Source organism: Anomalospiza imberbis, chromosome 1 (genome assembly GCF_031753505.1).
Source record: "Anomalospiza imberbis isolate Cuckoo-Finch-1a 21T00152 chromosome 1, ASM3175350v1, whole genome shotgun sequence".
In the NCBI taxonomy this organism is placed as follows: domain Eukaryota; kingdom Metazoa; phylum Chordata; class Aves; order Passeriformes; family Viduidae; genus Anomalospiza; species Anomalospiza imberbis.
This window is the reverse complement of record NC_089681.1, coordinates 116,764,508-116,786,961: the sequence shown is the minus strand read 5'-3', so window position 1 is coordinate 116,786,961 and position 22,454 is coordinate 116,764,508. Positions and strand designations below refer to the sequence as shown.

General features: G+C 41.4%; 2 protein-coding genes across 6 annotated transcripts in view; both read right to left on the bottom strand.

The window, feature by feature from the left end:
* The window catches only part of RFTN1 (raftlin, lipid raft linker 1), a 96,399-nt gene extending 94,712 nt beyond the window's left edge, over nucleotides 1-1,687 (bottom strand). Inside the window, exons 1-2 of one of the 3 annotated variants that reach the window (XM_068207625.1) lie at nucleotides 1,682-1,687; nucleotides 1,459-1,479 (exon numbers count right to left, since the gene is read on the bottom strand). The gene's annotated coding sequence lies outside the window, so the exon portion shown is untranslated. Of the gene's footprint in view, nucleotides 1-1,419; nucleotides 1,634-1,681 lie in introns of those variants that run through there. The other 2 variants (XM_068207634.1, XM_068207620.1) reach the window with 2 other exon arrangements.
* Nucleotides 1,688-5,182: 3,495 nt separating this feature from the next.
* The window catches only part of DAZL (deleted in azoospermia like), a 30,390-nt gene continuing 13,118 nt past the window's right edge, over nucleotides 5,183-22,454 (bottom strand). For 2 of the 3 annotated variants that reach the window (XM_068207657.1, XM_068207647.1), the window contains exons 10-11: nucleotides 22,091-22,189; nucleotides 5,183-5,689 (exon numbers count right to left, since the gene is read on the bottom strand). In XM_068207657.1, coding sequence (XP_068063758.1) covers nucleotides 5,483-5,689; nucleotides 22,091-22,189 — 306 coding nt within the window. In that variant the 3' untranslated portion in view covers nucleotides 5,183-5,482. Of the gene's footprint in view, nucleotides 5,690-20,432; nucleotides 21,345-22,090; nucleotides 22,190-22,454 lie in introns of those variants that run through there. The other variant, XM_068207667.1, reaches the window with a different exon arrangement.

The following is a 22,454-nucleotide window of genomic DNA, read 5'->3' as shown; positions in this document are numbered from 1 at the left end:
GCCCCTTGTCTAATGTAACTTACTTGAGGTTAAGCTAGATTCCTGAAATAACCCTTCATTCTGAGACTTTTCTTTTTCCCTACAAAAAACAGAAATTAAATACACATATGTGACCTCTAGCATTGTGAAAAAGAGGGTTATTACCACTAACTTGTTTTTCAACACCAGGACCTGAAATGGATTGGATTTATTAAAAATAAAATATAAAAGCAGATGTATAAAAAGAGCTCCCCTTATAAGCTAGAGGTCAGCTACATCTTGATAAGGTTATTCTCCTACAAAATAAATCATTTACTTCTTTTTAAAGGGAATAAAGATTGAAGCAGTATACAATCAGACCACAGCTTCCTAACTTTGGCTGAAAACATTACAGAACATTCTTTCAGGTATAGTCGTATTTTCATTATTTTAAATACAGTATCCTCTTTTAGCACAAAAGCCACCCCTACCAAGACTCCAGCACCGCTCTCTGTCCTGCCACACAGCAGCCTCTCGTTCAGCTCCTTCTCTCGTCCGAGTTGGGAGCGCTCCGGAGGGAAGCACGCTCAGGCGTAATGGAGAATAAATGTCTCCCATTAATTATTTGACTAAGCCGAAAGTATCAAAGAAGAACTGTAAAGTCCATTCAACTAAATTCCCCTTTTCCAGAAATACACAGGCTGTAAGAAGAGGCTGTTTTGACACGAATTTAGACAAACCAGAGAGAAGAGAGATACATTTCACACTCAGACATAAAAATGCTGAACCATGATCACACTGCCTCTTTATAGTTTGAGAAAACCGTGCTGAAACAACATCAAGAACTTGAAAAGGCAATAAAATTGGAAAACAGCGACTGTAAAATCCCAGACCCCAGCCAGCCACACGATGGCACGGCACCGCCGCCTCCAGGTGCCCGGCATGTGAGGAGCGGCGCCGGGCTGGGCGGGCAGGCGGGCGCCCACCCGGCTCCCCTCAGAGCTCCGTCCTCTCCCGGCTCTGCCTCACCGCGGCGGGGCTGGACGCGAATAACCATCCCACTGGCTGGAAGCGCCTGCCGGCGATGTCGCCTCCGGTCCGTCCTGGCCGCGGGCAGCCCGGCGGAGCCCGGCAGTCTCCGCACCCATGGGCTGACAGGACGGCACCGCCCCGCCAGCCCCGCCGCCCTCCCGGCCGGCTGTGCTGTGGCCCCTCGGCAGGACCGCAGCGAGCGGACCCTCCGGAGCAGCTGCACAGCCCGAAACCCGGCTGGAAGCGGGCGGGAGGCAGTGCCCCCCCGCGCCGGGCTCCAGCAGCCCCTCCGAACCCGGGCACGCCAGCCGGCCCGCGCCCCGCTCCGAACTTCGGGAGCCAGAGAACCACGAGTCAGTGCCCCGGAGCGGCTTTCCCCGCTCCGGCGTGCAGACCCTGCCCAGCAGCAACCCCCTCCCGCCCCCTCACCAAGTTTGCCCGCCGAGCCGGTGGGGTGCGCGGCAGTACCTGGGGCAGGCAGCGGGCGAAACGCAGCCCGATGGTGCTGAAGGATGCCCGGCGGGCGGAGACGGCCGGCCCCGCTGACAGCGTTTCCTCCTCCTACTCCGGCTGTCGCCCGCGCCCGCCCGCCGCGCTCCGGGGCCTCTCCCCCCTCGGCTCCGCGACGGGGAGGTGCCGGGGCAGCGCCGCGCCGCCACTCGGCCCCGCCGCCCGGCACAAAGTTTGCGCGGCGCAGCCCGGGTGCGGCGGCTCCGCTCCCGCTCAGCCCGGCCGGGGACCGCGGCCACTTCCTCTTCCTCCGAGTGGCGGCGAGAGCCCCGCGCCCAGCCCGAGGCGCGCAGGGATCGGGCAGCCGTGCTTCCCGCCCGCTCCAGCGGCACAGCCCAAAGGCGGATTGCTCCGCCCGCCGGCCAGGGCGGGAAGTCCCCCACGCACTGCCCGACGCAGCCCCCACCCCGGCCCCAGCCCCCTGTACTCCCCCCATCATCGCTCCTGATACAAACTGGGAGGAGTGGCTGATATGTCGGAGCATTGTGCGGCCTTTCAGAGGGACCTTGATAGGCTGGGGAGTTGGGCAGAGAAGAACCATCTCAAATTCAGCAGCGGCAAATGCAGGGTCCTGCACCTGGGGAGGAACAAACCCATGCACCAGTATGGGACAGGAGCCAATCTACTGGAAAGCTGCTCTGCAGAGGAGAACCTGGTGGTCCTGGGGGACAACAAGCTGTCGATGAGCCAGCAGTGTGCCTGTGGAGCAAAGAAGGCCAAGGGAATTCTTGGATACATCAGGAAGAGCATTGCCAGAAGGTCGAGGGAGGTGATGCTCCTGCTCTACTCAGCCCTGGGGAGGCCACATCTGGAGTGCTGTGTCCAGTTCTGGGCTCATACAAGTCTGTCCATACAAGACAGACATGGAGCTTCTAGAGCAGGTCCAGCAGACAGCTATGAAGCCATACTACATTAGTCAAGGGTCTGGGGAATCTTTCTTACAACAAAAGGCTGAGGGAGCTGGGCCTGTTCAGCCTCAAGAAGAGGCAACTGAGAGGGGAGCTCATTAATGTGTATAAAATATCTAAAGGGTGGGTATGAAGAGGATGGAGCCGGGCTCTTCTTCATGGTGCCAACCACTAGGACAAGAGGCAATGGGCAGAAATGGCACAGGAAGTTCTACCTGAATATGAGGAAGAACTTATTGTGCAAGTGACCTCACACTGGAATAGATTGCTCAGAGAGGTTGTGGAGTCTCCCTCACTGGAGATATTCAAAAACCATCTGGCCTTAATCATGTGCCATGTGCTTGAGCAGGGAGGTTGGACCAGATAACCCATTGTTGTCCCTTCCAATCAGCTCCAGGTCAACTGAGTTCAGCTCCCTCAGCCTCTTCTTGCAGGACACATACTCCATTCCTGGCCTTGTTGGCTGACCACTAAGCTTGTCCCAACTTGTCAACAACTTTCTTGGCACTGGATTCTGAGAGGGGAATGACATACCTGGACACAGTATGTGGTCTACAAGAGCCCTAGTGAGTGCCAAATAGCTGTGGATCATCACTTTTTCCAAGATACTGGCATGCTGCTATCTTTGTTGGCTGTGGTCATGCTGCCTACTTAGCATGCCCACAGCCTTTGCAACAGAACTGCTACCCAGACAGGCAGTCCCAAGTCTGAATCTCTGCAAGGTACCCTCCCTTCCCAGAGGCTGAATGTTTGTCCTTGTTAAATTTCAAAAGTTCATGCTGGCTTGTTCTTGAGCCTGCCCAGTTCCTTTTGGATAGCAGCCCAGCCCTGAAGCTGTTTGATGGCACCTCAAGTATGCAGCCGTGTGCAAACATGGCAACAGTGGATCCTGTCATCTCCAGGTCCTTGAAAGACATTTTAAAATGCAAGAGGATTCCACTTGCTTCTGTCCTCCAGGAAAAGTGCAACCTATTAAATTGCAACTTTCTGACTCCTGCTATGCAATGAGGTTTTTACCCACCCAGACTACAGAGTCCTAAGCACATACAAAAATAGCACAGGAGCGAGTGCCTAGCACCTTACTAAAGTTGCCATGGCATCAACTACCATCCCCATGCCTGAAAATGCCTACATTTTATCAAAGGTGGCAAACATTTGGTAAGGCTTGAATGGCACAGAGAGCAGCTGCTGTCAAGGCATCAGCCAGATCTTGTCAGCACCCTTAGACACAGCCCAGAACCCCAGCCCAGCCAGATTTGCCCAGGTCAAGTTCTCAGAATAATCCCTCTCTTGATGCTCATCCACTGCTGGTAGATCTTCGCTTGCTCCAATCTTGCCTCCAAGCGTATGTTTCAGGTCATTGAGGTAAAGGCAGCTCTGAATTCATCAGCCTTACCTGTGCTTACATTCAACAGCTCTTAGTGGTCCAGCCCCTTACTGTTAACAGAGCTTTTTGAGAGCAACATCAGATTCTACACGCCCTTGTGTATGTCTACCCCCTTCCCTACATGCTTAGATATTTCTGTAACTCCTTCACTATAACCTGTTCATACTTCCACCATGATATTTTTGCCATGAAGTTCAGTCCAATGTTCTCCACTTAGTGTAGCTGGTATCCCAATTCATCAACATTGTTTCCTCCTACTTGGTTCTGTCACTCTTGCATCAGAAAAAGGCTCCATTAAAATCTGCCTTCCTTCCTAGGCTCCCTTCACTTTTCAAAACTGCCTCCCATTTACCAGTTCCTCAAATAAGCCAAAGTTCACTCTCTGAAGTCCAAAGACTTGATATCCTCACTCCCTGCAGGATCTTGAGTTATGACCATGACTATAGCCAGAGTTGCCATTCTCACATTCCTAGACAATTTTTCATTGTTAATGGACATCCATTAGTGCAACACCCCTGGTTGGCCCATTCAGGATATCTACCAAGAAAGCTTCCTGAAATTTGCTGGATTGCTTCCATCCCACCATCTTACTCATCCACCTGGCAGGAAGCTTCACTCCTCCTGAAGAATCAGGATCTGTGACCCATAGATGTCCCAGAATTGCTATTTTAGTCAACTTTCATCAAGAGTAGCCGGCCTGTAATCCACCACTGTCACCCTCTGTAGTCACTCCTTTGATCTTTAGCGTTCTCAGCCAGTCTGACTGTCAGTCCAAGAGCTCCATACACTCCAGCTGCTCATTTTACAGAGGGGGCAACCCTCCACCCTCATCTTCCCTGTCTCTCCAGAAAAACATGTATCCATCCCAAATGTAATGCTTATGAACCAAGTCTGGGACTTTGGGCACGACCTTCATTGCACTTTCCCTTATTAGGCCAGAAACCTGTTCAGCATCTCCTAAAACATCCTTGAATAGTATGGAAACTGCTTGAAGTCCTTGTGCATAGCAGGTACAAATACATTTGCTACACCTGGTCCACTTGAGAATCTCTCCCTACTGTGTAGGTACGTAAAGGAAATTAAATTATGTAAAAAAATATAAAGAAACCACTATATTGCTACATTAATTCCTTACGAAGTGCAGACTATTTCTCTATTAAATGCTGGTATTGTGATGGATGACATCTATTTGAAAGTACTGCCCCCACTTTTCCATCAAGTGCCATCAGGGAACAAAAAAATTTCTTCAGTGGTCTCAAGTTCTCTTAAAGCACAACAAGCACCATTAGGAAGTAGTCAGTAGCCAAAAGCATAACATCAACACATTGGAAATTAAGAAATCAAGTTAGTTTACCGGCACTCAACTATGAAACAAACACTAGCAATGCATTTTGTCTAGGAATTTTACTCATCTCCTTTTTCTATTTCCTCCTGTGTGTTTTGGTTTTATCCTATCCATTTATTTTAATTATGCACACAGGTTTTCCTCTTTCCTTGCCCTCCATCATTTTTCCTCCACTCATTAGTTTCTCTGGCTTTCCAATCACGTGAGAAAGCAGCATGCAGTCACATCAGGGTGCCATGTAATTGAGCTGTTTTTCTAATACTACTGTTAAAGCATATGGGGAAGGATTGCTAAGTGTGTAGGGAGAAGTGAAAGTGCAGCTTTCCCTGCATTGTAAACACATCAGGTCAGAGATGGCTCCAGAAGGAACATCCTAGGCACCAGACCTTGCCAACACTGTAGAAATTGCAGACCTACACCTTGGGGATTGAATTGAAAGAATATCCAACAACACTGAAGACTTTTGCTGGTGCAGAAATCTTGGATACATAAAGGAAACCAGAAAACCAACATTCCTGGATGTCTGTAGATTGTTATGAAGTAGCAGTCCTGTACAGATGAAAAGTGTTTCAAATTAGTGTTTACAAGAGATCACAAAGCACAAACCTAGACAATACCAGCCATTTTTCCACTGACCACTTCACAGTCATGTATCAGACATGACTGCAAACTTACAGCTATCACATATGAGGTGTTTTAATGCACCATTTCAACCTGGAATTCCTCTACTCCAGCATTACATACACAACCCATTAGGACAGTTCTGCACTTATCAGTAGAGAAAAATTGGAATTTAGGTTGGTTCCATAGGAGTTTTGATGCTAGCGTATTTTCCTCTGACTACAAAAGCATATTAGAGAAGCATATTAGAAAATTATTACCTGAATAGGATACCTCTATAATCACCTATTTCGCCATCCCAATATTGAAATTATGTAATTCATGCATGTTGAAACATACCATAAAATCTAAAATGATGACGTACATCTAAACTATTCTTTTTAGATTACCACTGTGAGAATCTCAGAATTCAATTCTGGATTGCTTGTGTTCAATTTTTTTTTTTTTTAGTATGCACTTTTGACATATTTTGGGGTTATTTGCCTTTTTAAGAGCCATTTTGGTAAAGACTTGTTAAAATACAATCTAGAATTTAATCTGTAATAGGTATTTTACATGGTACTCTAAAAACAGACAACAGTCTTTCCATGAGAAATCTGATCAACTTGAAAAAATCCTAAACAAGCATCCTAGGCATTTCAGAGTTGTGGTAAAAAAAAAATATATATATACACACACATACACACATGTCCTTGCAGAGCAATAAAGTACTGCAAACCAGTAGTGATTTACTTACTTAATTAAGTATAAAATACTACTCTAACAACCATTTAGCTATAAACAACTGAAGGACCTTATTGCTTTAATCAACAGTAAGACGTGCCCCTCGACACTCCATTAGGGAATATTAGTTTGCCCTGGGAGTTAAGAAGAGCTTTAAAATGTTTTATTTCTGTGTCTAGTCAGTGTAATCTCTCTGGTAAATCCACACATTTAGCAGTGCAGAGTTCTACAACCTCCTGTACCACAAGCAGGAGTGATCACGTTTTCTATTTGCACTTTGTAGTCCTGCGTGCAGCTGAGTAAGGCAAGTTCAGTGTAGGTTTAAAGTGCTACTGGTAGGGTATGTAAGAATTCTGCTTGGCCAAATGTCTGTGTTTATTTTGGCCTAGGCAGAGAAGATTACATATCATGAAAAGCAGCATGAAAACACATGCACAGCATTTCTGTCTTGTGCAAGGTGTTTCTAGTTATGCCATTAGGAAGCCCCTTACTTCACTACTCCAAGCACTATTTGAACAACTAATTGGGAAAGACCCACACTGGTCTAAGTTGTTTTTTTTTTTTGCATGACACTCAATGCAATGCCAGTTGCTGTTATTTTTACTACAACTTAGACTCCAGCATTCAAAGTAACCGCATCCCATTCTTCTAGTTTTCACACTTGTGTGAAAAACATTTAAAGCGCATTTAGAATAAAATTTGTTTCCTCTGTCAAAAAGCAACAGACACCTGCATCATCACATTGAACAGGGTTCGGCAAAACTTAAGTTACTTCTGACTGACTTCTGTTAATCAGAAAGAGATACCAAAATATCAGTGAAGAGAATTAGTTTTATTTGTCTATCACTCTGCAAAATCAAGTTTAAGATCTACTGAATTTTTTATTAACAAGACAAAACATGAAAGAAAATGCAAAATCAGAAAAAGTAGGCTCCGTTTGAGGTAGATAAGACATTTAATGTATTTTCCTCATTTATTGTTACTGTTAGTTTCAGATCAACAGTGCAAACTGCTATGAAAGATCTTACTCATTGATCAGGCTTTTTTCCTTATTTGCTGAAAAACCACATTTTTTATTTCTAGTTTGTATTTGGGTCCTGTAGTAGAAAGTGCCTCTGTCTTAACAATGCTAAATATATCATTTCCTTGTACTCATTTCCATTTCCTCCTCAATTGGTACAAATTGGTATGATTGGTAGGGAAAACCATTCCTTCAGTGTTGCACAATTCCTCAGTGCCAAGCAAGCTATCACCTGGTAGCTCCAGGAAAGGCTCTGTAACTCTCTGGCCTGTATCTGGTTCCGATTTGTTTTTCCAAGATTCTTTCATTCTCAAGATCTTGAATATCTTGTAGCTTTTAACATTTGAGTCTTCAACAGACTGAAGCACTCCAGACACAGAGATTATAAGCTTGAGTGGGAATTTAAAATTTCAGTTTTTGACGAATTCTTTTCTTAAGGCAAACATTTAATGCCATTGGGTGTTATTCAGAACTAAGCCATAGCTTCTCAGAAATACCAGGAAAACTGCTTCCCAATCTGAAGAAGGGGGACATATTTGGAAAACTCTGGAGTCTGACTAGAGCTATACTGCTGCTGCTGAAGAAAGAATCAGACCAGCCCCCAGCTGCTAATGGTGATGGTGGTGTAACCCTTTCTGTCCCAGCAGCAGCATACAATCTGACCCTTGCTCAGAAGCAGCAGCTATTTTTGACTTTCCAGGGTTCCAGAGCAGGGAGGCAGTCTACAATTCAGACTGGCTCACAATTTTAGCTGAATTAGTTACTGAAAATAGCTCACATTTTATTTCCCAAGGAGACTTAGTTGAACATGAGTTCTACTACTACAGCATTTTACTGGCACAGGGCAATTTTTTAAAAAAAATTATTATTATTAAAGTGCTTCTATTGTTCATTTGAAAGCAATTACTAGGGAGCTGCAGAGGCTAGATTTAATTAATAATCAGTTTTCTGCTTGGAAGCTCTTTTTGAATGCTGCTTTCTATAGTCATGAAACCTAAAATGCATTTATGGACATAAATTTCTGAAGACCATACACAGTTATATAACATTGTGTGGATATAATTTTTCACATGATCGTTACTGACAATATATGCCTCTGTAGGAGTAAGAGGAAAATTGTGACTACATTTAAGAATTTTGGGCAATTTATTTAATTAATCCCTATTTATTTTTCCTTTCTTGAATGCTTTAGTACACATCTGACAGATAACATAGATTTCACATTCTCATCTCATTGATAATTTTGGTTAAATCCAAGCTGTAGAAGAACCTTCAGAAACAGGAGAGATATGCTCCCAAATGGCTGCATATAGAAGACCATTGTCCACAGACAGATTTATTGCTCTATCAAGTTGTCAATAAAGTTGCTGCTGTTCAATGCAATGAGAACAGTAGCCAAATTTTCCTTGTCAGAAGGGCCACTCTAAAAAGCATGAGAGAAGCTATGACCTGTTCAGAATACAGAACACAAGCTGTTTCTCTTACATAGGTGCTCCAAAACTGTGCAAGTGAAAGCCCTCTAGAAAAGGACAGCTAGTTATAAGCCAGTGCAGAAGGCTAAGACTTGTGCTAACAAGAAACACAAAACTACTGAAGGAGCTGGAGTATGTGGCTTTTCCTTTCTATGGATATCCAGATTAAGCACTACTTAGTACCATCAATAAGAAGTTAGATACATACTCATAGATATTTCTGTTTCTGAACATTCCAGTAGTTTAACAGAGCACTATGAACAAATCACTGCATTTTCTCCTTCTTCCATTGCATTAAGCTATATCATTTATAGACGAAAGTAATTCTTAGAATTTCCCAAGCTGTAAATTTCCACCTACCAGATACCTGGTGCCCAACTGTATTAATGAGGTCAGCTGAGATTCTCATTTGAGAGATTTCACTAATATGAAAAAGGCCTGGACAACCAGGCACTTTAAATAATGCAAAAATTCATGCAATTTTTACTAAGTGTTAAACAGTCTATTACCTTTCTAGTAGATGGATAGGTAAGATATACACCAGAAAAGTAGTATTCCATTAATTTCATAGTATCACAGAATAACCTGAGTGAAAGGAACCCACTAGGGTCATCAAAGTCCAACTCCTGGCTCTGCACAGGACAGGCCCAAGAATCACACCATGTGCCCAAGGGTGTTGTCCAAACTTCTTGAACTCAGACAAGGCTTGGTGCTGTGACCACTTCTCTGGGAAGCCTGTTTTAGTGGCCAATCCCTCTTTGAGTGAAGAACTTTTTCCAGCCTAAACCTCCCCTGACTCAGCCTCATGCTGTTCCCTCAGGTCCTGTCACTGTCATCAAAGAAAAGAGACCACTTCCTCTTGAGGAAGTTGTAGATGGGTATTTGCATCAGCCCAGCTGTTCCAGTGGCACAAACATTGGCTAGACAAGGCAAAAGACAAGAATGGGTCACTATCTTACAGTTCTGAACACTTGATTCTAGCCTGATTGGTAATAATTCGCGGGAAAAGTTTGCTTCATTACCATCTGAATAAACTCTACATATATATAGTCCTAGGAAATTGAATACTTAGCAAAAGAACCTGAAAAATGAATGAAAATGAAGTTATAATGAATTAATCCCTTCTGCAAACTTAGGATCTCACAGAAGTTGCACATGAACTATGTATTCTGAGTGCATTATTTTATATACCAGAAGTATCACTGTGGCCTCAACTACCCTAAGTTCTCTTTAAACTTCTGAGACTAAAAGTTATTTTAACAGTGCTCCACCCTCCACAGTAAAATCTTTTCAGATCTCTTTGTGTAAATGGATCAGGTATAGCTAATAAGATATAGTTTGCTAAGACAGAATATGAACAAGGACCATGATCTAACCCAGACTCCTAAAAAGCAGTGTAAATATTAAGTACCAAAGAGTACTTTCTATTCTAAATCCAACTAGAAGCAGCAGTGCAGGACAGAAAAGCCTGCTCTGAAGAGACTCAATTATCAAGAGAAAAGCATAAGCAGAGTACCTATGGATTACTTTCAGATTTTGAAAACTGTAAAATCATACCAATCTAGGCAGTTCTATTAAGAAAGTGATTTCAGCATGCAGAACTTTGACACCAAAGACAGAAAGCCAATGGCGATGAAAAGAAGGTGCTTGCGCACATGATGAATTAACAAAGTGAGTAGAATTCAAACAAGACAAATGTGGACTCTGTATTCATTAGCATTTACATACAGAAAGAAAATAAACCTGTGCACTTGTACTAATACACAAATATTTTAGTTAACTAACTTTCCGTAACTGCAAAGGTTGTTATTTTCTTCACTATTTTAGTTTTCTGGAATGGTAAGGTGAAAAAAGACATGCTGCAAGTGTTCAGAAGTCTTACTTTGCCATGCAGTGTACTTGGGGAACAGTGAAAAACAAAACCATTAAGTTTCATCCTTGACCTTACAGTTGTAAGTATATATAGTATAAGTATATCCTTGTTGTGACAGGTAAAAAATTCAGTAAAAAACACTAGTGGCATTCATGACTAGTCACAGCAATGCATTTTCCCCACCAGCTCCACGTTCTCTTTGTCACTAGGTATGAAGTGCAGCACAAAGGTTGAAGGAGTAGTTAATAAGATTTCTTAAATGTAATATCAAAAAATTAAGTTAGGAAACTTCCATTTAGATTATAGAACGTGTTTTTCTATACAGAATTCAAGCTCTTTTCAGAACACTGAGTATGGCAAAAAATCTGTTAAAGAATCTTAATGCTTTATGAAAGAAGTTGGCTTCATCTTTTGAATTTTTTAAGTTACAGGCTTGTTACAATTTAATGGATTGTTATTTAGGTTAAAATATTACTAAGTCTTAGAAAGGCAGGGATGAAGACAAATTGCATTCATGCAGCAAACATAATTCTTTTTATTTATAACTGCATTTTATGACATTGTGGCAAAATACTTTAGTACAGCCTACCTTGCTACTCTCTTCAATATATACCAAAAGGAAGAAGAAAAGACAAGATGAAAACGTCAGACACAAGCTACTAGAAGCTGAGCCATGTTCTCAAGGATCTATTTTTTGCCTTTTTACTCTTCCATTTATGGACAGGTTTCCAATAATGACATACAATAGTGAACTAGAAAAACATTGATCTGGACACACAGAGTAGTTCTTAACTAAGACCATTTAAGAGTCTCTGTCAAATGTAGGAACTCAGCAAAATAATATTTTATTATTTTTTCACTTCTTTAGTGGTGTTTCTGTAATAAGGTAAGCAAATACATAAGTGAACCCTAACTCCTTTTTCCTTACTCTGTTCACTGTTGGCTTCATAATACCCCATCATAAAGTGTCATTTATACTGGAAAATGTCATCCAAGAAAGCAAACATTTCATACAGCTCATAGGTCCCTAGGGGAAGCAGACATAGCAACTGAAAATTAAGTTATCCACAATTTCTGCTGGATAACCGCTTCCCCTTCTCCAACCAGCCTAGAGGGATCTGGTCCTAGGAAACACTGAAAACAGCAGGTAATACCAAGCACTGGTAGAAAGGGTAAACCACATATCTGAGTTCCCACCCAGTGGCAATTACTGTGTTCCATTTACAAGAACGGAGATATTAAGCATGACTATCCAGTTTAAAAAAGTGGTCCATGTTCTTACTCATTTCAACACCACCTCTATAAAAAAGGGAACAAAGAAGGTGGAAAAATACGTAGATTCAAAAGATACTGAGTTTCGGTATCTATTCTTTTTGTTGTTTTGTAGTTGTCAAATTCTTGGTATTGTAGAATAAACTGAAATTACCTGAAAGCAGAAAGGAAAACTAAAACCTTTTTAACATAATCCTTTGAAATACTGTCGAGTTCATTTAAGGATTTGATTTGCAAGCAGTGTACAATAAAGAGAGGAAGTGAAAAGAGTTACAAATAAGCTGATGGATTTTTTCAGCTAAGGAATACATATATCAGTGTTTCAAACTTCCCTATGGAATGCCCAGCTCTGTCCTGATTAAATACTTGGAACCAGCGTCAAACCTGCCCACAAAACCCACCTTTCTTCCAAACCCACTGCAACTCATAACATGGTTTTTGGCAATCTACAAAACCTTCTCATTGCATTTCTTACGGCTATATTTTTTAACAAAAAATGAATGAGCCCACAATAAGAATCACAACATTTTGCAATGAACAGCTTTTATTGTCAAAAGGACAAACTGCAGTGTTCCCCAAGAGAAAGGTTTTATAAATTACAGTATTTGGCAGGTTTCTGTTAGCTTAATACCCCACCTGCTGGCTGACGACTAAATTACATTGGTGACACTTTCCAAAGAAGTCACAAGCCTATTATTCTGCCACCAGTAGGTAGCTGTACGCTGTCATGGCAACTGGTACCATTCTGCGTACAAGATGGACTGCACAGCTGGGTCCACCACAGTGTGAAGATTAACAGGCAGAAATAGAACCGACATGGTCATAAACCAGACATAAGCCAGACAGATCACAGTGAAGTATTACAAAGCATAATGTGAACAAGAAATAATACAAAAACAGTGAACTCCTCATGTATCTTTAGCTTGTAAGGATTGCTACACCTTCATCTGCACACAGCTCAGTCACCATACTGATCTATGTTATATTCAGGCATAGTTTCTCAAAAATGGATCAAATAGTCTAGGACCAAAGGCCAAAGTCAATTCTTTAAATGTATAAATATTTCAGTCTCATTTATTTGAGAATGCTCTTTGAAAGTGCAGTTTTAAAGCATGAATACAGTCTACTGCTCACTTTTTTTACCAAACCCCCTTGCCTGGTGGAGCTCTTGCTTGCAGTTAGTGCCAGCCTGACTTTAAGGCCTGCTTATGAGTTTGGAAAAGCATGAATAAGAGCCCTTTCAGAACCTGATGTGCTTCAATTCCCCACCAAGCTAGGGGAAATGGAAATGAACATGAAATGTTTCTGCAGTGGCCCTGAATTTACAAAGGAACATAGAAGATGTTCCTTCCTTGGACACAGAAGAACTTGCTAAATGTCAGTTCTAGGATTATTTTTTATGTCAGTCTACTGACTCACCAGGAGCTCAAGGCTCCTGAACCTCTTACAGGTGTTTCTTCATGGAATCAACTGCCTAAAAGGCTGCTTTTAAAAGCTGAAGAGATATAGTCGAGTAATATATAGCATGGGAAGTAAAACAAAATCCCTTTCCAGGCTTTCTTCAGCCCAACAGCCACATTTAGTACTGTCTCAGTGCAAAAAGCAGGCTTTGGTGTGAGCTGTGACACACACATCTTCTAGAGCCTGGCATTCTGAGGTGCTGTGCACCTTACTGAATTCAGGAAACCACAACAGAACAAAGCTCATCAGCCCAGATTTCGCAATCTACTAACAGGCAACACAGCACTAAAATATTATTTTGGAAACGTCACCATTATTGATAATTTTTATCTTACTTTGAAAAATCTACATTTAAAACCTGTTAACACAATTGCACTTTTAATTAATGAAAATATCAGAGACCCCCTAAGAAAACAAGTAATTTCAGAGTCTGTCTTTCTCCTAAGTCAGGGAATAACCAATGCAACAGTGAAAGAAGCACAACTGGCAATTTAGGTTTTATGAATACTGTAACAAATAGACCACACAATTATTTCACTGTCAAAAACACATGGAATCCAGCATTTACAGGAAGTGTCTTACCAATAAATGTCTGTATGTAGTTACTTTTCTTCACAACGGCTAGCATGAGGATGTAGAAAATCCACAAGTTTTCTAGCTACCTTTCTAATAATTATCTCCCTGATCCCACTGGAGAGCAAGCAGCTGTGTAGTACTTGGTTGCTAGCTGGGGTTAAACCACAACCCATCATTGCAACACTTTTCTCTAGAAAAGAGTCAGTAAATAGGTTGCTTAACTATGTATAAAGATCTCTTCTCTAGTGAAAGTAAAACCAGGAATACCAAGCAAGCAGCCTCAGTTAACATTCCTAACATTTAGTGCTGTATTGGTAATTTTTATCTGCACAAGTCAAGCATCTAACAAAAAAGGAAAATACCTACTTTGAGGGATTGTCCCATCTTCTACCCCTGCCCTCCCCCTCCCCCCAAATATTCTAGGCAAATAAATTCTGCACAGATGCTCAAAATAAATGTAATAAACAGTGTTAGGGGAAATCTCAATCACACTATAAGCTTTTTGTCTATATGCTGTAAGCACATACCTTGATCAGTGGTGTTTCAGTGCAATTGCTCTTTGGCATTTCGTATCTACAGCCAGAGCCTGTTAATGTAGGCCTGGATGTGAGAGCCCTCTGATGGCTGTAATGAAAACAACACCTGCAGCAGACTTGAAACCTACCTGAAAATCACATGTGAGCTGCTCCGTTCCATGAGGCACTGTAAAACAAGCTGGTTTTCCCCCAGTAAGTTAAGAGGCTACCTTCAGATTTCCAGCAGTTGCTCTTGGGGTACTCAGCACCCTGACTTTAGTAAACTTTCACAGAGCTTTTGATAGTTCTCCACTGCATTCTCCTGGGCAAACCAGCTGCTCATGGCTTGGAGAAGTGGATGCTTTGCTAGGTAAAAATCTTCAAGATTACCGGGTCCAGAAAATACTGGCAAACAGGAGTTGCATCTAGATGGTCACTAATGAGGCTCCCAAGGACTCAGTATTCAGACCAATCCTGTTTAGTGTCTTTATCAATTATTTGGACAAGACCAAGTGTACAGTCTCTGGGTTGTGGCACACATGAATTTGGGAAGGAGTGTTAATCTGCAGGACAACAGGAAGGAGGTCTGCAGAGGGACCTGGACAGGCTGGATTGATGAGCCAATTTTACAAGACTGACTCAACAAGGCCAAGTGCCAGTCCTGCACTTGAGTAACAACAACTGCATGAAACACTACAGGCTGGGTGAAGTGTCTGAAAAACTATGCTGGCAGAAAAGGACCACCTGGGCAAGCCCTGGTGCTGGTCACCTGTACCCCAAGATGCCCCTGGGGTTCAGAGCCACAGAGCCTACAGCTGCACAGGCACTGCACTGAACAAGACACGCCAATGGGTGAGTTGGGTTACCCATAAGGATATCAGGTGGGACCACAGGGAGGTGCAACCTCTGCAGCTGAGCCCCATTAGCAACCACAATCCCTTCTTAAGAGAATCCTAAGTCACTCCCACCATCTACTGCACTTCATTGGAGTTTCTTCACTTTGACATTCAGGGCACTGGGCAGAAATCATATTGCATCAACACCCACCACAGACCTTCATAATGCTTTGCTTGAATTAAACAGTCAGATTCCCCTGGTCCACAGCAGTCCCCAAACAGCTGCTAGGCCCTGAGTAAGACATGAACCTGCAGTGCTCCCAGGTGGCCAACTGCATCCTGGCTTGTATCACAAAATATGACAGCCAGATCCAGGAAGCAATTGCCTCCCTGTATTGGACTCTGGTAGAGCCACATCTTGAATACTGTGTTCTTTTAGACCCCTCACTGGAGGAAAAATGAAGCATCACAGCATGTCCAGAGAAGGGCAACAAAGCTGGTAAGGAGTCTAAAGCACAAGTCTGATGAGGAACAGTTGAGGGAGCTGGGGCTGTTTAGCCTTGAGAAAATGAGGTTTGGAGAAGACCCTGTCACTCAACACAGGAAGTTGAGGGTCTGCCTCTTCTTCCAAGTAACAAGTTACAGGACTAGAAGAAATGGACATCAGATTTTGCCAAGGGAAGTTCACCTTTGATATTCAGTAGAAATTTCCTCACAAAGAAGAGATGTCAAGCGTCGGAGCAGGCTGCCCAAAAAAGTGGTGCAGTCACTATTCTTAAGAGGTATTGAGAGATGTGGCACTTAGGGATACTGTTGTTGGACTCAGCAGTGTTAGGTTAACAGACTGGACTCAATGATCTCAAACATCCTTTCCAACATAAGTGATTCTTATTTAGCGTATGGCCTCTGACCAATTCATAGTCTATTCCCTGCCTCACTGTCCTCCTAAAAGCTAGAAATTGAAGTGTGTGTGCTCAGAACACATTTCTACATGATCACTTCACCACACATATGTAGGATCCTCTTTACATGTCTTATAAAGGGCATCATTTATCTTTTTGTGATATACAGGAGCCATTAATCCCATTTTAATAAAGTAACTGCTTCCTTACACTTAGGAATAATAAAATCAGCTTATGCTGACAATTGGATGGCTGCACAACTCAGCAGAACATGACCCTGTTAACTGCTACAGGCCAAAACACTGGTTTGTTTGTCCCCTTTCCCGCCAAGGGAAGCAATTCTGCCACTCTGGTGAAACTCTGCCTGGAGTACTGAGCACAGGAAAGACATGGTCCTGTTGGAGCAGGTCCAGAGAAGGGCCGTAAAGGTGATCAGAGGGCTGGAGCAGCTCTCCTATGAAGACAGGCAGAGCATGCTCGGATTGCTCACCCCAGAAAGGAGAAGGCTCCAGGGAGACATCAGTGGGGCCTTCCAACACTAAAGGGAAACCTGCAAGATTGAGACATTTTAGTAGGGCTAGTTGTGATAGAAAAAGTAATGCTTTTAAACTAAGATGGCAGATTTATACTAGGCAAAATGAAGACATTTTCTTCCATGAGGTCTATGAGACACCAGAACAGGTTGCCCAGGAGTGGTGATGTCCCATCCCTGGGAACACTTATGGTGAGAGTGTGGAGAGGGCTCTGAATTACTTGACCTAGTTGGATATATCCCTGATCATTGCAGAGGGGCTCACTAGATGACCTTTAGAGGTCTCATCCAACCCAAGCCATCCCATGAAATGAACCACAAATTAATTTACAGTTCTAAACACAAATTCTTTCCCAGGAAAAGAAGACAACCTCTATTTCTATTGGTGGCTTTAATCCTAAAATTGTACTAGGAAGACTTTACAAGAAGTTTAAAAGTTCACTGAACATTCTTTCATAGAGGAGCACAAAATAATGGGGGAAAAGAGATTTGGTTAGATTTGTTCTAGAGAAAATGGGCATCACACAGCAAAACACTATTATTTTAAATTTAAGACAGCCTAAGAAAAATCCACAGCGATCCTGGATGGGGAAAGCAGACTCCTTGACAGAATCATAGAGCAGTTTGGGTTGGAAAGGCTCTTTTAAGGTCATCTAGTATAAACACCAAGTAGTTCAAACAATACTCTGAAATTTGGACACCTGCTTACAGGAAAAGGTGAAGAGAAGCTTAAAGGGCATGATGCACACACCCTGAGAAGGACTACTGCTGACACACAGTACTGTCTTATAAGCAATACTTCTGATATCCCACCAGATCAGCAATACATTAACTACTGCATGCATCTTTATTTGACTACATATTTAGAAATGTTGAGATAATTAAAATCAGGTGAAGTATCCATACAGTAATTGCTTTTGGACTAGCAGCATCAATAGTCTACAGCAACATGTTTTTAAATAAAAATCCTGCCCTCATTTCTGTACTTTGTACAGTCTCACAACCTTAAGATGAAGAAGTAGAAAACCCTTTTTCATGTTTGTCTTGAGCACCCACTACACAAGTTCACACTACTGGGGGGGAAAAACCCTGAATACCCAAAACAAAAACCCCCACCAAATACAAAATCCCCAGAAACAAAGAAAGAAACCCTTTACACTTTTTCACCAAAGTTGAAGCTTGAACAGTCACTGGAACAACACAAAAGCCTTTTTAAACTCAGCTGGGGCCTTTTTCTTTAGAAGTTACAGTATGAGTTTGTCTCCCTTGCTTCAGCCCAAATTTTAGAGCAGAAACAAAGCAGGAAATAAGAATCCATTGGGGTTGTAAAGCTACTTAAGGATTTTTGAGACGCATCTTCTGCCTGAAGAAACCTCAATTTTCTTAATAGCTTGGGATCACTTTTTTTTAATACTTTCTCAGCAACATTAAAAGTGGCAGACATTAAAGCTCTTAAAATTATACATCTCTTCTAAAATACTGGTCTAGAAAGTCATTCCTGCAAGGAATATAGAGAGTAGATCTGTTAGCAGACTTCAAAAATCTCTTTCAGTAAGGCATACAAAAGAAAACCCAGTGCAATACAAAAGGGAAAACACTTTTGTTTCTTTGTAGCAATAAAGGATCACATCACTTTCAGATTAAGATAGTTTAGCACACAAATACCTAGAAGGAAAAAAATATTTCTATTTTCACAGTGTCTGTGTCAGTCATTCTAATGGAGAACCAAGAATAACATCTGTCTGGCTGTCTCATTCCAAGAATAATTCTGTCAGGTGGCAAAGTGTGTAAAAAGATATGAAAAGGCCATCAAACAGCAAACTGGGGTACTTCAGGCAAGAAGTAAAACAAACCAAGTGTCATAGCTCTAGAATACCAATTAAATACAAGTATTGTATTTTTCTATCTTGTCTAAGCAATTGTTTCTTTTGACAAAGAGCTGTCTTAATATTTAAAGTACACCCAAAGCTTTTGAGTCTCTCACAGATTGTACATACTGTGTGCAAGCAAATGCAGATGCACAAGGACTGACTGACTGCTAGTTCACAGGTAACATGGTCCACTTGATTTGAGAATACAAGGGGTACAAATTTGCAAAACACTCCAACCATGCACTGATTTTGGAAATGCCTTCAATCACAGCAGTACTAAACAGCTGTTTCAACTTTCTGAATGCAACAGGAAAGAGATGTACTTATTGGTTGTGTTATGCTTTGTTATGTGCTACAGGGTGCTTCAAAAGAACATTAAAAATGCATGGGTTGCTCTACAGGTAAGCAGCTAGCAGAACCAGCACAACATGATCTAATGGAAGAAAAAATAAATTGTATTCAAAAGGCCTTGGCTATTCCCATGATAAAACCTCTCAGCATGCCTGTAAGACTCTGTACAGTGCACTTGAAATGGTACTAATCAACTTGCTCACCACATGATCCTGTGCATAACACCTGGTCAAATAAACAGAAAAAGTGTATTCTACATAGGCATCTTCTGGTTTAATCTCTTCTTTTGGTGGTGGGACTCTTCAATGAGACAGCTATGCATAGGGTCCTTTGTAATTTATAAGAGCTACAGCAGAAAGCCTCAGGTAAGGTCTGGGGCAACCAAGCCTACCTAAATCAAGCCAAAAAGAAATCTGCATTTGCAAAGAAACAACTACCTTTTATCAATAAACTGACATCACAGCTTTCAAAGCACATGCAGGCTGTTTAGATACTGAAAGTTGGAAAGGACAGGGTCCTGATTCAATACTGGAAACACTCTTACAAAAAAATCTGCTAACACAGAAGTTAAGCACACTCAAGCCACTATCTTTAAAACAGCAGTCTGAAAAAAACCATGGCAAATACGTATCATGGGAACACTTAATTATATCTTCAGTAACATGAACAATGAGTAGAGAAACTGGTATGGGTTTTTCTTTTGCCAGGTTAATTTATGCTATCAGAACATTGGTACATAGCTGCATAATGTGGCTCAAAAAAAATTTATCATCATTCTCCCCACCCTCCTTTATTAAAGTTTCATCCAGAACACTCCTGAGAAGCAGTCCTTGGACATTTGCTCTAGCCATATTCCCTTACATATCCAGTTCCCTTCTACATATTTCACTAACATGTATTTCTGGCCTAGTCTTTGCCTATTCATTACTATCTCTAAACCTTCAAGAAATTTGAAGTTGAACATGCAGTCCTAAACAGCCTCAAATATACATCCTTAACAAGAGAGGCAGAGTCTTTCTTTTATTGTCTGGAGAGACTGAGGTGTTTGAGTGGAAGGAAAAAAAAAGCAAGCTAGGACCCAACATATAAAAAGACCGCTCTCTTTTCTCAAGTCTTCTCTTTTGAAGCTTCAGCTAGTATCTACACAAAATGAAGGTTTGTTACTATAGATTTATAGTGGAAATTTCAGAGTAGTACATTTTTAACAGCTTTAACAAGTTATTATTTAGATTTGTTACAGCAGAAATTTAGGAACCAAGGCAGAGTAAAAATTTATTACTGTTTCACAATACACACCTAAAATCTACATGATTATTAAAACAGTCATACACATTCTTTGATTAACAGTTTGCATCACATAACAAAGGTTTATATAAGTGCAGTATTTTCTCACAAGTTTAAAATACAGGTATTGCTAAGATTTTTCAAGTAAAAAACCCTGTATTGGCTGACTGAGCATCCAACACAGATAACCTTCTTGTATTTTAAGTTACATACAGGAATTTTAGGATTCTCTTCATTACTGACCCAAAAATAATGGTGATGCTCACGACTGCAGGTACATAGACTGTCATCAATGAACATAATCAATGTGATTATGTCATCTAAAGGCAAGCAGAACTTACAGGGCTTCAGCTCAGTTACAACTTCTCATCTTCTTTTGCATTGATTTAAAAGCTCAGTCTTAAAATACATTCTCTTGGGCAAATAATTACTTCAATTTTTAAACTGCAGGAGTTAACTGGTCAATATGAGGCAAATTGTAGTTAACAAAAAACTATGTGTTAACAAAAAACATGTAATATGCAAACTGCACCTTAAAGCTCAGAGAAAAATCCACATAAAGGAAACATATAAACTCTTTAACATTCCAGTCAGTTATCAGGGGAAACACACAAACAGTAACACTGAAGTTTGCCAACTCTTAGAACTTCAACTTCAAAATACTCAAGCAACAACAACAGTATCAAAACAGGTAGAACATGAGTACAAACATAACTTGAAGTAACTTTGAGAAATGTTACATTCTGTATTGCTAATTGAACTGCAGTACCATCTGTACTGCTAAATTGAACTGTAATACCATCTAGTCAATTAATTTAGATTCTCTGAAGTCTCTGCTGATCAAATGGCTTTGTGTACTGTCTTTCCTTTTCTGAAGTGGTATGCCTTACCCTCCTGGAATGGGATAGAAGAGAGGACAACAAAATAAAATTCAATTAATCAGAATAAAGGAACCAAAGTTTCATTAAAACTATCTCCAGATACCCTGTGTTCTATTCACCCCTCTCCAAAACTGAAAAAACACAGCTTCTGCATTCCCATTTCTGAGTACACCTGTCTAGTTCACGTATCTGTTGTTTTACAAAAAGAAAGCAAGGTCTTAGAAATGAATAATCTGAAATTAACACGACTTGGAATGTAATCAGATTACAAATCTACAAAGACTGAACACATACAGCAAAAAAAAAAAAATGACAACCAGCTACCAACCTGGACTATGATTTATTAGTTAAAGCCGAGACAAAGCATAACTAGCCACCATCCACAGTAGCTACTTTACTGTGCAGACTTATCAAGGCTTAAACTCAACATCCTCTGTCCAATCTAGGGAGTAATCTACTGTTTTCAGCCATGTCACTGAGAAGTGATTAGCCACACTTATGCTCTAATTGCTCATTAGTTGACTGTTCAGCAACTTTTATGCTGTCCTGATTAAACCCACTGAATCCGATTTCAGCACTTCCTTCCACCATTAAGCAACTGAGAGCCAAACCCACACATCTCATAGCATGTACAAGGAAGAAAACAATTCAAGTGGCATTCACAGATATGAATTGCTTCATCTTTATGGTAACCTGTAGGTGAACACACTGAAGGTCAGCTATGTTTCAGGGATATAATTTTTTACTTTCACTACATACCTTTACATTGTTTTCTTGTGATACAAAGTCATTTTTCAGCTGGTTCTCAGGACTAGACAGACAGGATAATACTGTTTGCATGCCCCTGTCCACAGACTTCTGAAATACAGTTATAGGTGCATATATAGTTATAGGTTATCTTCTCAATTAGGGCATTACTAGCTAGCAATGCCAGGGTGTCACAGGGTTTACTTGGAAATCAGGATTCCTCAACTGCCTTGTGTTCCCTGAGATACTTTAATTTTTTTGTCCTCCCCAATCTTTTAAAATTACTAACTCATTATCCCCCTTCAGTGTTACAGTGTAACAATTCTAATCAGTGACATGCCAGTTCTCTTGTGGATGAGGCTGACAGCTGAGAAAT